The sequence below is a fragment of the Vulpes lagopus genome, chromosome X (assembly GCF_018345385.1).
Source record: "Vulpes lagopus strain Blue_001 chromosome X, ASM1834538v1, whole genome shotgun sequence".
In the NCBI taxonomy this organism is placed as follows: domain Eukaryota; kingdom Metazoa; phylum Chordata; class Mammalia; order Carnivora; family Canidae; genus Vulpes; species Vulpes lagopus.
In genome coordinates this window covers 70,087,909-70,105,480 of record NC_054848.1, presented here as the reverse complement: position 1 = coordinate 70,105,480, position 17,572 = coordinate 70,087,909, and the positions used below count along the sequence as shown (strand labels likewise).

General features: G+C 35.5%; 1 protein-coding gene across 6 annotated transcripts in view; it reads right to left on the bottom strand.

Annotated features, from left to right (window-relative positions):
- DIAPH2 (diaphanous related formin 2) overlaps positions 1–17,572 on the bottom strand; it is a 1,156,455-nt gene that overhangs the window by 981,712 nt on the left and 157,171 nt on the right. For 5 of the 6 annotated variants that reach the window (XM_041741554.1, XM_041741555.1, XM_041741556.1 and 2 more), the window contains 2 exons: positions 13,218–13,322; positions 568–588 (listed from right to left, as the gene is read on the bottom strand). In XM_041741554.1, the coding sequence (XP_041597488.1) occupies positions 568–588; positions 13,218–13,322 (126 nt within the window). The remainder of the gene's footprint in view (positions 1–567; positions 589–13,217; positions 13,323–17,572) is intronic. The other variant, XM_041741552.1, reaches the window with a different exon arrangement.

Below are 17,572 nucleotides of genomic sequence, written 5' to 3'. Positions count from 1 at the left end.
AATCACTTCAATTTCTCCATTTAATACCTGAACCTCAAAGAAATTACTTGATGTGCCCAAAGTTATACAACCAATTAGTAGTATCTAACGAAGACAAAGACCTAGGCCTCTTTAACTGCACGTCAAATGTTGCTTTCATTACACTATGAAATCAAAGTGAGGTACTAAAATTAAAGTGAGATACTTTAACAAGAATTCCTGCAAACAAAAACCAAACTATGAGGAGTCTCTCTCTGCCATCCTAAGACACTGAGGTAAAACACTCAATTTCCTCAGAATCATAAAACTGAATCATAAAATTATAAGCTTAGGTATAACTCTAAAAAATAAATAAAACTTTCTAAAATAAAATATACAAGCATATACCAGTTCTAAACCATTTCCAAAAAGCACAGGAAAAATACTTACCATAGCCTACTTCTCATCACCTGATATTAATCATCTCACTACTTTGTAAAATATACTCCAAAAGAAAAACCAAACATATAAAAGACTATAAGCAAAACTCACTCAATTTCCAAAAGCAAAAATTCATATCTAAGGGTAAAATACATCTTTTGTACTCACCATAACTTTACTTCCAACTATCTGCAAGCAGTGGTCAACGGAGAGTGGTTATGGTGTGTAAAAAAAAAAAAAAAAAAATTTAAAAAAATTTTAAAAACACACAATAGCAACAATATTAGAAATCAGAAGCTTTTCACAGAAGTGTTTAGTAAATAGCTAACTATATGTATACATTTAATACTTTAGATCTAGAGGCTAAAACAAATATACCAGTATTAATTTCTACCATATTTCAAAAATATGTAGTCTGCAAAATAAGGATTCCCAAATAAAAGACTATTACTGTTTGAGGATTTTTTAACTGTATTATAATAGCCTAATATAGTATAATCTAAGTATCAACTGATGTAAAATTACGTGTAACCAAGCATCAGAAATTTTACCAACCCACAGCTACTCAAAAAAATTACCAATAAAAACTGAATTTTTTCTTTCCTCATTACAACAGATATATTAAGGCTGAAATAAGGCCCTTTAGAATATAAATGTTGCATTTAAAGTCACGCATTAAGAAAGGAATTCTAGGTTGAAAATGAATATTTTATATTATGATTTTAAGGTTTTTAATACTGTTTTGTATTATACTTGAAAATTATGAAGATAGATTGCTTATGATTCTAGTTGTCTAGGTCATGCAAACATTTGTTATTAAAAGATCAGATAAAAAAAAGATCAGATAATATCATATAACATGAAGACAAAGAAGCAATTATATGTGAACATGCACATCTTCATAAGGAGGTAACAGTTTAAAAACTGAAACATTAATTCAGCTTTCCTAATAGATAAGAGATAATAGAATTTCTGAGAAGCTGAATTCTGTTTAAGAAAGCAGGAAGTAGGTGCAGCCTGGGTACCTCAGCGGTTTAGCACTGCCTTGAGCCCAGGGCATGATCTGGGAGACCTGGGATTGAGTCCCATGTCAGGCTACCTGCATGGAGCCTGCTTCTCCTTCTACCTGTGTCTCTGCCTCTGTGTGTGTGTGTGTGTGTGTGTGTGTGTGTGTGTGTGTGTGTGTCTCATGAATAAATAAATAAATCTTTTTAAAAAATATTTTAAAAATTAAGAAAAAGAAAGCAAAATTGAAATCATAGTCCTAACATAATTTTATGCCTAAGCCCAATTATAAATCAAATCGTTATCAGATTCCTACACTTAAATATCAGGCAATGTCCAAAAAAGAACTAATCTACAATCTAAAACCATTAATATTACAGCAGTTATTATCAATATTATAAATATTAACCAGCTAGTACTTTTTTTTTTTCCAGATAGTACTTTAAAAAGAAAAATAAAATACTGAAATCTCAGGAAGCACCCTAAGTTTTAAACAGGACACCACAAGATGCAAAAAGACAATGACAGCTGCCAAACAAATTATTTCAGAGGAATACATGAATCTCCAAATAGATAAGCAGCTTTCTTAAATATTCATTCAATAGACTATTTAGAGGCAGTGATTGAATAAAAGCCTCCCTGGTGCCATTAACAGTCTTCTGAATTGAAAGATATGCTATAGACCTAACTTATTTCCCAACCAAAAAGACAGAGGTCTTATTTATCCCTTGTTTATACAGCACAGACATGAGACTAAAACAAGAATGCAAGCCTGTCTTAATTAAGGCAAGTCTATACTTAGTGAGACAACCAAAGTATAGCCCATTAGTAATTCATTATGATTACAAAACGATTCTATTTAGCTAAAGCTCATATAGAGACCAGATTAGAATGGCTAAGGGAAGCTAAAAGAAACATGTCTGGTCATGTTTGACTTCAATTGTTTCACCAGAGAAAGAAAATATCTGCTAATAGCAAAAGCTAAACTATAAGACATGTATACACACAGAGAGATGTTCTGCAACTTTCAAATTACAAGTTCTGTAACTTATATGTGTCGATCTAAAAATTCTACAGATATATTTGGTGTCACTATTTTAAATTATTTCCTATTAAGATTTTTTTCTAATTAATGATTCCTCTCAATGGGTCATGTGTCTTCAAAAATGTAACTTCACATATTTTAAAATCTCAACTTCAAAAATTGTTGAGTTACAAATAAACAAGTTAGATTTCAGTTAGTAATAAACTAGTTTATTAATATTCTAAAAAAGACAATGGCTTTTGTCAAATTGTTAGGATTTCAGTGACTTATTTTTCCTAAGATAGAACATATAGGATCCCAAAAATCACTGAGATATCATGTCTCTTTCAGGATTATGAATATGGGTGACAAAGTTTGTATTATTAACAAAGCTTGGTTTTCCATCTCTGAAAATACATGCTGGTGTTTTGAAAATCCAAATTCTTCCAGATTTTTGTGGCTAAATTATGACCATGTGCCAACTATTATACGTAAGGTCTATAACCACACTTGATATAATGAGCAAATGAGTCCACCCTGAACAAAGAAGAGGTTCTTCTCCACTCATTCATCACTGACAGACCTATTCTAGCTACTTTTGCCTTTAACACTCACACAATTCAATATTCTCTAACATGGAACCTTAACAAGAAAACACTAGGCAATAGCTTTTTCATCAGTATCTTTTAATTTCCTATATATTTTTATTCCATGGTTGTTTTAGCAAAGATAGTTACATAGCAAAAGAATTCTCTGCTTAACTTTGTGCTGAGTGTGGAGCCAGACATGGGGCTCCATCTCATTACCCATGAGATCATGACCTGAGCTGAAACAAAGAGTTGGACACTTAACAGACTGAACCACCCAGGCGTGTCCCTCCCCACTAAAGATTTTTAAATAGTTTGTTTTTCCACATTAAAGCATGTTATATAGGGATCCCTGGGTGGCGCAGCGGTTTGGCGCCTGCCTTTGGCCCAGGGCACGATCCTGGAGACCCGGGATCGAATCCCACATCAGGCTCCTGGTGTATGGAGCCTGCTTCTCCCTCTCCATGTGTCTCTGCCTCTCTCTCTCTCTGTGTGTGACTATCATAAATAAATAAAAAATTTTTAAAAAATCTAAAAAAAAAATAAAAATAAAAAATAAAGCATGTTATACATTTTTTAACAAAAACTTAATAATCACAGACATTTGTCAATTTTTTAGTCACCAAGCACCAGAACCTCTGTACCAAGTATCTTTAATTCATTCCTCCAGATAAACTCTTTACCCTTCTTCACCTGTTATCTGCGCTACCAGTATAGCTGTATGGACTTTATTAACAGGTTTAAATGTCTCTAGTTTCTAGTTAGGTTTCTCTAATAAGGAACCCTAGGAAATTAAAAGGAGGTAGGGGAATGATGTGAACGTATATTTCCATTGGCTCTCTCCCTGAAAGATTGTCCCGAGCTGGCTGTTTTCAATTCAAACCACTGTTTCTTGGTCAGTGTTCCTTTGTAGGCTGCGAACGCTACCAAAATAGCTTAGGTGAAAATGAATTTTTATTGGTTAAATCTGCATTTCCTAGTATTGTTTAATTTGTAACCACGGCAAAGCCAACCATTGTTTCACATTGTTGTTCCTTTGTCCATTTTTCTGTTAGGTCATGCAATTGTGGAGTTTCCCTTAAAATTCAGAATAACATTCTTGAGGGGTTGTATGCATCGCACATAACTTTTCACTCTTTGCTTGTCTTTTAAGTTCATTTATGAATCCTTTGTAATAAAATTTTACTTTTAATTCAATACTAAAAAAAAAAAATTCGCTGCTTTAAAAACAGGTCTTGAACACAAACCTGTGTATTAGTTTCATCTTGCTTTATTGTCTGTACCCAGGAACCCAGGAGAATGATGGACATTCCCCACTGAGTTCATATTTTGTTTATTTTTCAATTCTATGCAAAATGATAAATGCAAGTGCTAAACGGGGAGATATATAATTTATGTTTAAAAGTAACTATAAGGGATGCCTGGGTGGCGCAGCGGTTTGGCGCCTGCCTTTGGCCCAGGGCGCGATCCTGGAGACCCGGGATCGAATCCCACATCGGCCTCCCAGTGTGTGGAGCCTGCTTCTCCCTCTGCCTGTGTCTCTGCCTCTCTCTCTCTCTCTCTCTCTCTCTCTCTCTCTCTCTCTCTGTGACTGTCATAAATAAATAAAATATTTTTAAAAATAAAATAAAAAAGTAACTATAATTCTCACATTTTATATGTGACTATAAAACATTCTCCATCAGGAACACTAGCCCTTTATTTTTACGTCCAGATTAAAGTTTGGACTACATTTAAAGTATTTTCATGAAGAAGTGATTACAATCATATCTACTTTAAATGAAGAAACATTTTTTAAGGCTGACTTATTTATTAGTAACAATTGCGCCTCGGATAAACCTCATTGGCTATGATACAGCCACTGCGCAAAGCTGAGACTGATTTATTTACTTTAGACACTCTGCACACACACAAACGACTAGGGAGAGGGAGGGAGAGGATTTAAAGCAATACCACATTGAAGGCAGAGCTGGATGTAGAACTCAATGCTATCACTCTGAGGTCACGAGCTGAGCTAAAAACAAGAAACAGAAGCACCACTGACTGAACTACCCAGGCGCCCCAACTAGAAAACATTATTAAATAGTATATCAATATAATAAAATAGTACAAGATATACAAGGCATATCTAAAGCCTATTGAAAGCAGGATGGAAACCTTAGTGAAAACTATGTAAAGAGGGGCGGCGCAAGAAGGCAGAGGAGAAGGGTCACCAAGTGACCTATCCCCACCAACTTAACTACATAACTTTCAAATCATCCTGAAAACCTACGAATTCAAACTGAGATTTAAAGAGAGAACAGCTGAAACGATACAGAGAGAAGAGTTTGCGCTGCTAACAAGTACAACTCATTTCTAGCCACTCTGCACTAAGCAAAATGTTTAGACAAAACAACTCCCCACAAAAGAAAGAATCACAAACAGTATACTCTGCCACAGAGTTACAGAATTTGGATAACAATTCGATGTCAGGAAGCCAATTCAGAAGCACAATTATAAAGCTACTGGTGGCTCTGGAAAAAAGCATAATGGTATTGAGAGACATCATGACCGCAAAATTTAGGTGTAATCTGACGGAAATTAAACATTAATTAAATCAGAAGCAATCCAAACTGGAGGTCCTGACGATGATGGTTAAGGAGGTAGAAGAAAGAGTGAGTGACATGGAAGACAAGTTGATGGCAAGGATGGAAGCTGAGGAAAAAAGAGAAAAACAATTAAAACACCGTGAGGAAAAGTTAAGGGAAATAAATGACAGCCTCAGAAGAAAAAATCTAGGTTTCACTTGGGGATCTAGGGGGTGCTGCAATGGAGAGAGGACCAGAAAGCATATTTCAACAAATCATAGCTTAGAACAACCCATATCTGGGGACGGAAACAGGTATTCAGATCCAGGAGATGGAGATTCTCCCCCTAATCAATAAAAACACTTCAACACCTGGAAATTTAATAGTGAAACTTGCAAATTCCAAAGATAAAGAGAAAATCCTTAAAACACCAAGAGACAAGTGATCCCTAACTTACATGGGGAGAAATATTAGATTAACAGCAGAGGTCTCCACAGAGACCCAGCAGGCCAGAAAGGGCTGGCAGGATATATTCAGGGTCCTAAACGAGAAAAACCTGCAGCCAAGAATACTTTATCTAGCAAGGCTCTCATTCAGAATACAAGGAGAGATAAAGAGCTTCCAAGATAGGCTGAAACTGAAAGAATATGTGACCACCAAACCAGCATTGCAAGAAATATTAAGATGGACTCTGTAAAAGAAGAGGAAGTCCAAGGAAACAATCCAAAAAAAGGACTGAATAAGTATCATGATGACACTAAATTCATATCTTTAACAGTAATTCTGAACGTGAATGCGCTTAATGACCCCATCAAAAGGTGCAGGGTTTCAGACTGGATAAAAGTGCAAGACCCATCTATTTGCAGTCTACAAGACTCATTTTAGACCTAAGGACACCTACACCTGCAAATAAAAGGTTGGGACCATTTACCATTCAAATGGCCCTCAAACAGAAGCAGGGGTAGCCATCCATATATCATATGAACTAAAGTTTATCCCAAAGACTGTAGTAAGAGATGAAGAAGGACATTATATCATACTTAAAGAATCTATCCAACAAAAGGACCTAACAATCATCAATATTTATACCCTAAATGAGGGAATGCCAACTATATCAATCAATTAATAACCAAAGTGAAGACATACTTAGATAATAATACATTTGTACTTGGTGACTTGAACACAGCACTTTCTATAATCGACAAATATTCTAAGCACAACATATCCAAAGAAACAGGAACTTTAAATGATACACTGAAGCAGATGGATATCCCAGATATTTACAGAACTTTATATCCAAACGCAACTGAATACACATTCTTCTCAACTGCACAGGGAACTTTCTCCAGAATAGACCACATACTGGGTCAGAAATAAGTTATTAACTGATACCAAAAGACTGGGATTGTCCCCTGTATATTTACAGACCACAAAGCTTTGAAACTTGAACTCAATCAAAAGAAGAAATTTGGAAGAAACTTAAACACCCGGAACTTAAAGAGCATCCTGCTAAAAGATGAAAGAGTCAACCAGGAAATTAGATAAGAAATAAAAAGATTCATGGAAACTAATGAGAATGAAGATACAACCCTTCAAAATCTTTGGAATACAGCAAAATCAGTCCTAAGAGGGAAAAACATCATAATACAAACCTCCTTCAAAAAAATGGAAAAAACTCAAATACACAAGCTACCCTCAAACATAAAGGAACTGGAGAAAAAACAGCAACTAAAGCATACACCAAGCAGAAGAAGAGATTTAATAAAGATTCATGCAGAACTCAAAGAAATAGAGACCAGAAGAACTGTAGAACACATCAACAAAACGAGTTGGTTGTTTCAAAGAGCTAATAAGATAGATAAACCATTAGCCACCCTTATTAAAAAAAAAAAAAAAAGAAAGAGAGAGAGAGAAAAGACTCAAATTAAAAAAAATCACGAATGAAAAGGGAGACATCACAATCATACCAAGGAAATACAAACAATTTTAAAAACTTATTATGAGCAGCTATACACCAATAAATTAGGATATCTAGAGGAAATGGACACATTTCTGGAAAACCACAAACTACCAAAACTGGAACAGGAAGCAATAGAAAACCTGAACTGGCAAATAACCAGGGAGTAAATTGAAGCAGTCATCAAAAACCATCCAAGACACAAAGGTCCAGGGCTAGATGGCTTCCCAGGGGAATTCTATCAAATGTTTAAAGAAACCATACCTATTCTACCAATGCTGTTCCAAAACATATAAAGGGTCGGAATAATTCCAAACTCCTTTTATGAGGCCAGCATCACCTTAATTCCCAAACAGACAAAGACCCCACCAAAAAGAATTATAGAGCAATATCCCTGATGAACACAGATGTAAAAATTTTCAGCAAGATACAACCAAATAGGATCCAACAGTACATTAAGAAAATTATTCACCAAGACCAAGTAGGATTTATCCCCGGGATGCAAGGCTGGTTCAACACTCATAAAACAATCAACGTGACAGTTTATATCAATAAGAGAAAAAACAAGAAACATATGATCCTCTCAATAGATGCAGAGACAGCATACGATAAAAAACAGCATCCATTCCTGATCAAAACTCTTCAAAGTATAGGGATACAGGGAACATTCCTCAGCATCTTCAAAGCCATCAATGAAAAGCCCACAGCAAATATCATTCTCAATGGGGAAACACTGGGAGCCTTTCCCCTAAGATCAGAAACAAGACAGGGATGTCCACTCTCACCATTGCTATTCAAGATAGTACTAGAAGTCCTAGTCTTAGCAATCAGACAACAAAAAGATGTTAAAGGCATTCAAAATGGCAACGAAGAAGTCAAACTCTCTCTCTTTGCAGATGACATAATACTGTACATAGAAAACCTAAAAGACTCCACCGCATGATTGTTAGAACTCATATAGCAATTCGGCAGTGTGCCAGGAATCAAAATCAATGCCCAGAAATCAGTGGCATTTCTATACACTAACAATGAGACTGAAGAAAGAGCAATTAAGGAGTCAATCCCATTTATAATTGCACCCAAAAACATAAGATACCTAGGAATAAACCTAACCAAAAAGGTAAAGTATCTATACCCTAAAAACTACAAAACACTTCTGAAAGAAACTGAGGTAGACACAAATGGAAAAATATTCCATGCTCATGGATTGGAAGAATTAATATTGTGAAAATGTCTATGCTACCAAGGGCAATTTACACATTCAATGCAATACCTATCAAAATATCATGAACTTTCTTCAGAGAGTTGGAAAAAATCATCTTAAGATTTCCGTGGAATCAGAAAAGAACCGAAATAGCCCAGGGTATACTGAAAAAGAAAACTAGAGCCGGTGGCATCACCATGCTGGATATCAGGTTTTAGTACAAAGCTGTGGTCATCAAGACAGTGTGGTACTGGCACAAAAACAGACGCATAGATCAATGAAACAGAATAGAGAACCCGGGAATGGGCCCTCAACTCTTTGGTCAACTAATATTCGACAAAGCAGGAAAGACAATCCACTGGAAAAAGGACACTATCTTCAATAAATGGTGTTGGGAAAATTGGACAGCCACGTGCAAAAAAATGAAACTAGAACATTCTCTTACACCATACGCAAAGCGAAACTCAAAATGAAGAAAATATCTAAATGTGAGACAAGAATCCATCAGAATCCTTGAGGACAACACAAGCAACACCCTTTTTGGACTTGGCCACAGTACCTTCTTGCAAGATACATATGAAGGCAAGGGAAACAAAAGCAAAATGATCTATGGGACTTCATCAAGATAAGAAGCTTCTGCACAGCAAAAGAAACAGTAAACAAAACTAAAAGACAACCTACAGAATGGGAGAAGATATTTGCAAATGACATATCAGAAAAAGGGCTAGTATCCAAGATCTATAAAGAACTTATTAAACTTAACAGCAAAGAAACAAACAATCCAATCATGAAATGGGCAAAAGACATGAACAGAAATTTCACAGAGGAAGACATAGACATGGCCAACAAGCACATGAGGAAATGCTCTGCATCACTTGCCATCAGGGAAATACAAATCAAAACCACAATGAGATACCACCTTAAACGAGTAAGAATTTTGAAAATTAACAAGACAGGAAACAACAAATGCTAGGAAGGATGTGGAGAAAGGGGAATCCTCTTGCACTGTTGGTGGGAATGTGACCTGGTACAGCCACTCTGGAAAACTGTGTGGAGGTTCCTCAAAGAGTTAAAAATAGATCTGCCCTACGACCCAGCAATTGCACTGCTGGGGATTTACCCCAAAGATACAGATGCAGTGAAACGGCAGGACACCTGCACCCCGATAGCAGCAATGTCCACAATAGCCAAACTGTGGAAGGAGCCTCGGTGTCCATCGAAAGATGAATGGATAAAGAAGATATGGTTTATGTATACAATGGAATATTACTCAGCCATTAGAAACGACAAATACCCACCATTTGCTTCAACGTGGATGGAACTGGAGGGTATTATGCTGAGTGAAGTAAGTCAATTGGAGAAGAACAAACATTATATGGTCTCATTCATTTGGGGAATATAAAAAATAGTGAAAGGGAATAAAGGGGAAAGGAGAAAAATTGATTGGAAAATATCAGTGAGGGTGAGAGAACATGAGAGACTCCTAACTCATGGAAATGAACAAGGAGTGGTGGAAAGGGAGTTGGGCGGGGTGTTGGGTGACTGGGTGACAGGTACTGATGGGGGCACTTGATGAGATGAGCACTGGGTGTTATGCTATATGTTGCCAAATCGAACTCTAATAAAAAATTATACAAAAAAAACCAAATATGTAAACAGCCACATATTGGGCTATAGTTTATGCAAATATTATTGTCATGATCATGAAAATGTCAAAGGTAAGAGGACTGTCACTGAATGGTATCACTCTCACCTTCAAAAGGAAAGTACATAAACAATTTTCTTAGTTTTAACAACAAAAAACATAATACAATTTAACGTCTCTCCAAGATATGAAAGCTTTAAAACATGTTTATTGACAGGCTTTCTTTCATCATAATATTTGGTACATGAAAAAATAATAGCAAATAAAATGTATAAATTTGAATCTCTAATAAAAGTGCTATATGTATGTCAGGTGCTCATATGTATGCTGAATGAAACAAATAAGGGTCATATACTAAATACTAAGTACTGATTTTGAGGCTAATGCCTGAAACAGAATTTTCAAGTCTTATGAGAAACATTCTATTTCCATCTTTCAAATAAAGCAATTCAAAGATCTCATCCAATATTTATCCCAATTTCAGCATTTGAAAGTGCAACATGAGTCCATAACCTAAAGTTTACATGTCTTTGGTCAGCTGAAGAGGAAACAATCTGAGAATAAATAGAAACAAGTTCTACATAGAGTAAAAATCAAAATGTTAAAGAATAAGAGCTTTGTAAAATCTTCATCATATTTAATCCCTCTTATGTAATCAAAAACGACAAATGAGCCAGAAACACTAACAAAATCTTACCATTAAAAATACCACATAATTATTCATATATTATTATCTGTACTTTGCATTCAGATTTAGTTATATAAATTTACTAGTGTATTTGCTTTTAGGTATTTGAAAAACAACACTAATGTACACCCTGCATTTCCTAACACATTTTATTGTGAACAATAACTTGAGTGTAAAATAAGAAGAGATTTATCACAATTTCAAAGTAATACCCTTTGCATCACCAAAATCTATTGAAAACAGCAGTCGTGGTAAATTTCACATCATTTGGAACATATTTCTGACCTTGGATATGAGGAGCAAAGTAAATTGCATGCTGTTGCCCTGCTCCGGCAGAGCTGGACTGTGTTATGTTTAAATAATTCAGCATTCAGATTCAGCTTGCTTAAACAACAATATGAAATCAATTCAATTGTAGAATTTAAGGTAACAATGCATTAATAATTGCCATTTCAATTACTGTACTGAAGTAGTAGTAACAGGATAGCCAATTAATTTTAGAATATTTTTTCCAATGAGGAATTATTTTCTTTACTGGCCAAGTTTGTAATTTAAAATATGTATTTTTGGAATGCCTGGATGGTTCAGTGGTTGAGCATCTGCCTTCAGCTCAGGGCATGATCCCAGGGTCCTGGGATTGAGTCCCACATTGGCCTCCCTAAGGGGAGCCTGCTTCTCCCTCTGTCTATGTCTCTGCCTCTCTTTCTGTGTCTCTCATGATAAATTAAAAAAATCTTTAAAAGTATAAAACTAAAATAATATTAAAAAATAAAATATTTTTACATGTAAATGCATCTTATATTATTTATATACACATATAATATACATACCACACAATCAAAATCTGTGTTTGTATGTGTATATGTACACAGATATATAAAATGTTACATGTATATATGTGTCTATATACATACAACATATATACATATATACAGTGATTCTATGAACTCTAGCTGTATAAAGCTTTTTCCTTACAGAAATGTAAAAGATACATTTCACCATTTCAAAAATACATTTTTTTCTTACAAAAAGAAATCAAACCTGAAGTCTATTTTTGGAAGCAGCTTAAGAATAAACAAAGCCATATGTCCCATTAAAACACTAAAGTTTCTCCTACTGAACACAAGTCTTTTGAAACTCAAACAGATTTCATTAAAGCTCATTCCTATTAAGCACCTTATTATATTAAATTATATTATATTAATTATACTAAGTTAAGCTGTACAATAACCATTATGAGGTAGTTTATATAGTTAGCACCACATAAAATAATAAAACACTAAAACAGCATATTAAAAATATTAAATTTAAATTTTTAAAATTAATATTAAAAATTAAAATTAAATTAAATTAAAAATTTCATGCAAGAAGAAACCAAACATAAAGCTTAAATGTAAACTTAGTTAAAACTTGTGACTAGCCTATGTTTGTGGCTTTTCCTTCAAAATTTTCATATAACAAACAGTATATGTGGTGGAATTACTGCAAATTTCTGTCAATTTTTAGGATGTACAAAAACCTACTGCTCCAAAACTCATTGGATTAACTCAGAGCCTTCTATCCTAAGTCTGTATTGTTTAATAAGTCTAATTGTAAGCAGTTTTTTTTTTTTAATTTTTTATTTATTTATGATAGTCACAGAGAGAGAGAGAGGCAGAGACACAGGCGGAGGGAGAAGCAGGCTCCATGCACCGGGAGCCTGATGTGGGATTCGATCCCGGGTCTCCAGGATCGCGCCCTGGGCCAAAGGCAGGCGCCAAACCGCTGCGCCACCCAGGGATCCCTTTTTTTTTTTTTTTTTTTTTTTTTTAATTTATGATAGTCACAGAGAGAGAGAGAGAGGCAGAGACACAGGCGGAGGGAGAAGCAGGCTCCATGCACCGGAAGCCTGATGTGGGATTCGATCCCGGTTCTCCAGGATCGCGCCCTGGGCCAAAGGCAGGCGCCAAACCGCTGCGCCACCCAGGGATCCCAGCAGTTTTAAATATATACCAAATGTGTAAAAATACACATAAGTGTTTTTTTCTTAATAAGCTATAGAAGTACAGTGAGACAAGAACTTGAAGAGCTGAGGTTTACTTAATTTTGAGCAGATAATGCTAAACTCATTATGGTAGTGCCGGGGAAGTGTCACTACTTACAGATTTGGCAGTAGCAGAAATATACTGGACAACCATCTCACGCTTGGTGGTAAAATCTTTGTTTCGTAAAGGAGCTTTTCGTTCTTCATTAAGGTTCATGTCCTCCTATTAGAAAGAACATCTATTATAAGTGTTTAAAAATTTCTGCTTGAATTTCAAAAGTGATTAATAAATGCTAATATTCTCTTTTAAAATCATAAGTCCTGCTGTAACTACCAACAATGCTCATTTTGGTGGATATTTCACTATTATTTCTTATTTCAGTTTTTACCATAACATTGTATAAATTTTACCATGTATTAATGGTTTATATCTCTACCTAGTCAACCAATGAGCAGAATGAAAAAATGTTTTTAAACTATTCCACAGAATAAACTGGCAGCTATTTTGTAGCATACATCAGATAACCTTAGCACAGATATTAATTTACCCTGATAGCAAAAATAAACAAACAATTTACCATTTGGCATATTCTCCCTTAAGATCACTATTATCTAGAAGAACAAATATGACTTTTAAAGTAATAGGAAATATCTATCTACAATATGTCACTGAAGAAAAGTTCTTGAGAAGTTGCTGGATTCTGAAAGCAAAAAAAAAAGAAAATCAGAAATATAATCAGCTGTGTTTGGATGACAAAAATTACTCAATAAAGGAAAAAATATTAAGTTACAAGAAATCTTTTGAGATTCAATAAGCTTCAATTTGACTGGGAATTTTCCTTTATTATATGATACCCACACATTGTCACTGGACAAATTATTTTTCTTCACTTTGAAATTATACTAACCCTTACAACACGGGACGCCCGGGTGGCTCAGCAGTTTAGCGCCTGCCTTCAGCCCAGAGTGTCATCCTGGAGTTCCGGGATCGAGTCCCCATCAGGCTCCCTGCATGGAGCCTGCTTCTCCCTCTGCCTGTGTCTCTTTCTCTCCCTCTCTTTGTGCGTCTCTCATGAATAAATAAAATCTTATTTAAAAAACCCTTACAACATATTAAGACATTAATAAAGGATCACAAAACCAAGGTGGAAATGTCTATGATTCAAAAAGCAGCATCAGGAGAACTTGGGTGGCCTTGTTGGTTGAGCATCCAAATCTTGATTTCAGCTCAGGTCATGATCTCAGGGTCCTAAAATGGAGTCCTGCATCAGGCTCTGTGCTCAGCAGAGTATGTTTGAGATTCTCTCTCTCCCTTTGTCTCGCCCCCAACTCATATTCTCTCTGTGTATATAAATAAATCTTTAAAAAAGCAACATCAAATGAAAAGACAACAGGCAGAATGGGTGAAATTGTTTCCAAATCATATATCTGATAAGGGACTTATATCCATAATATATAAAGAACTCTCACAAATCAACAATAAAAAGAGAACCCAACTACAAATGGGCAAAGGATCTGAACAGACATTTCTCTAAAGAAGATCTACAAATGGCTAGTAAGCACATGATGTTCAGTATCAATATTCATTATAGAAGTACAATCAAAATGAGACATCACCTCACTTGCACTAGGATAGCTAAGATACAAAAAGATGATAATAGGAAACATTGGTAAGGATATGGAGAAACTGGACCCCTCACACACTGCTGGTAAGAATGTGAAATGATATAGCCCATTTCAAAAATAGTCTAGCAGTTCCTCAAAAAGTTACACATAAACTTACCACATGGCCCAGCTTATACAAAAAAAAAAGAAAGAAATACATCCACACAAAAATTTTCACATGAATGTTCACAGCAGAAGCATCAAAGAGTGGGAACAATCCAAATGTCCCTCAAGTGATGAATGGATAAACAAATGTGGTATGTCCAGACAATGCAATATTCAGTCATAAAGAATAACCAAGTACTGATAAATGCTATAGCATGAATGAAACTTGAAATCACATATGCTAAGTGAAAGAAGCCAGTCACAAAAGACCACACGTTGTATGATTACACTAAATGCCCAGAATTGGCAAATCTATAGAGAAAGAAAATAGATTAGTGGTTGCCACAGGCAGGGGATGGGGAATAGGAGAATTGGGGTATGACTGCTGATGGGTATGGTGTTTTTTTGGAGTGATAAAAATGTTCTAAAATTGACTGTTGTGATAGCTTCATAACTCTTAGAATATACTAAAAAACACACTGAAATGTTTAAGATGGTGAATTTTAAAGTATGTGATTTATATTTTAATTTTTTTAAATCAGTATTTTTTTCTTTTTATTCTCTTAATAATTCTGGCCATTACTATTTTTTTAATAAAGGAAAGTAATGAGCAAAAATAAAATCAACATTAAAGACTCATATGTAAGAATGTGAGGGGGAGAAAAGGATCCATGAAAAGAAATCAAGCTGCATCTACTATAGAATACTAATTTCAATGACAGCAAGAATCTCTTGATCTATTCTTGCATACATTGCAGGGACTCCTATGATGTGTTCACAGTCAATACCTACACATTTTATTTATATATAACAGGATCCTCCTTACTAATCACCTCTGTCACTGTCTCTACCCCTATCTTTCCTATCGTATATCCTTAATTCTCATTTGTATATTGGCCTTCTGACTTGAAGACAGAAGACATTTTTTTCGTCTCCCTCACTCATAGATAGGCTAGATCTAGCATTGTTGAGTCAAAGCAGAAGCAGACAAACAAGGCTGGATAGCATTTTTAATGTAGCCCACAGATGCTCACCTATGCCCTGATTTGATTTCAACTAACAGAAAACCTATTACCTCACAGTCAGCCCATCTCATATTAGGGAAGTATAATTTTAGCCAAATTTTTCTTTAGAAGACTTAATGTGCAACAAAATAGAATAGTCAAAGTTGCAGGACTGGGTCATTATTTCTTCTCTACTTTCTAAATATTGAATCACTTATTGACTGGAAATGTGCCATGCACCAAGGACTCTGTATGCTAGGCTGGCTATGGGAGTGCAAATTGAAAGAAAGCTTGTAGCCACAAACTAAATGAATTCTTTATGCAGCACTTAGAACAATGCCTGATACTTAGTCAACGCTATCTTTGTTAAATAAATAAAAATAAATAATTCATGATGTAGTAGGGAAAACATATATCCAATTATAATAGAGGCATGTAGGGCAGTCCCTGTGGTGCAGCGGTGTAGCGCCACCTGCAGCCTGGGGTGTGATCCTGGAGACCAGGGATCGAGTCAACGTCGGGCTCCCTGCATGGAGCCTGCTTCTCCCTCTGCCTGTGTCTCTGCCTCTCTGCCACTCTCTCTCTCTGTATGTCTCTATGAATAAATAAATAAAATCTTTAATAATAATAATAATAATAATAGAGGCATGTATGTGATGCTTTGGAAACACAGATGATAGATAGATGAAAAGATCAGAGAAGTTTTTACCAGGATTTGGGTCTTAAAGAATGAGAAAAAATTTAGTGAAGTCTAAGAGAATAGCTAGGAAACCATAGTGTCTTCTGTCGTATTTGGCTTCTCAGTATCATTTAAATACACTCTCTACATTTTAATACATCCTCTCAGTGTCAGTCCCACCAAACCAAAGAAGAATCCATAAAAACTACATTTTGCCAGACTCCCTTATGACTAGAGTACAAAGATATGGCTTAGTTTCCACCAATGAAATGCATTTACAGGTTTTGTAGATTCAGAAATGAACTATATAAGGAAGCAGGCCACAAGTAAGCAATCCATTTTGCTGGCATGGATGGCAATACAGGATATATGGTTATGGAACTGATGGCTGCAGCTGTGTGTTTTTTATCACGACAGTTTGACCAAGTGGTTCTGGGATGGCAATAGCCCTTCACTGGACCAAATTTCAGTTGTGTGGTTCTGAAAGTTATTCCTGAATAATCTGAAGCCTGTTTCTATAACCCTCCTGACCCAAGAGCTACCTAGTATCTCTAAATAATAGTCAGTTATATATAACTAGCCAGAACAGCTTCTCTTTCATTCAATAATTTGGGCTACTAAAGTAATTCAAGTGACTAGTGATAAGAGTGTGACCTTAGAAGATGCAAGTCAGACTAGGCAAAGGTTACCAAACTAAAAAACCATGTAAATGTTATTTAAAGGCATCATTCTCTCCTTCAGGCTAAAGTGTACCTATCTGCTTCAATTATTTTAATTTGACATGACTTAGTGTTTGTAATTATTTTTCTCAAATACTCTGTGGTTTGATCAATTCAAGGAAGGAAAGGACTACCACGTCCCACATCTTGAAACACCTTACCTCTATTAATTCAGCGTCTGATTTTATGACCTTATTGTCCAGCACATCATTCAGCTGACTCACAGTGTTTCCATCAAAACCCCTAAGCATTGGGGGATCCCTGGGTGGCGCAGCGGTTTGGCGCCTGCCTTTGGCCCAGG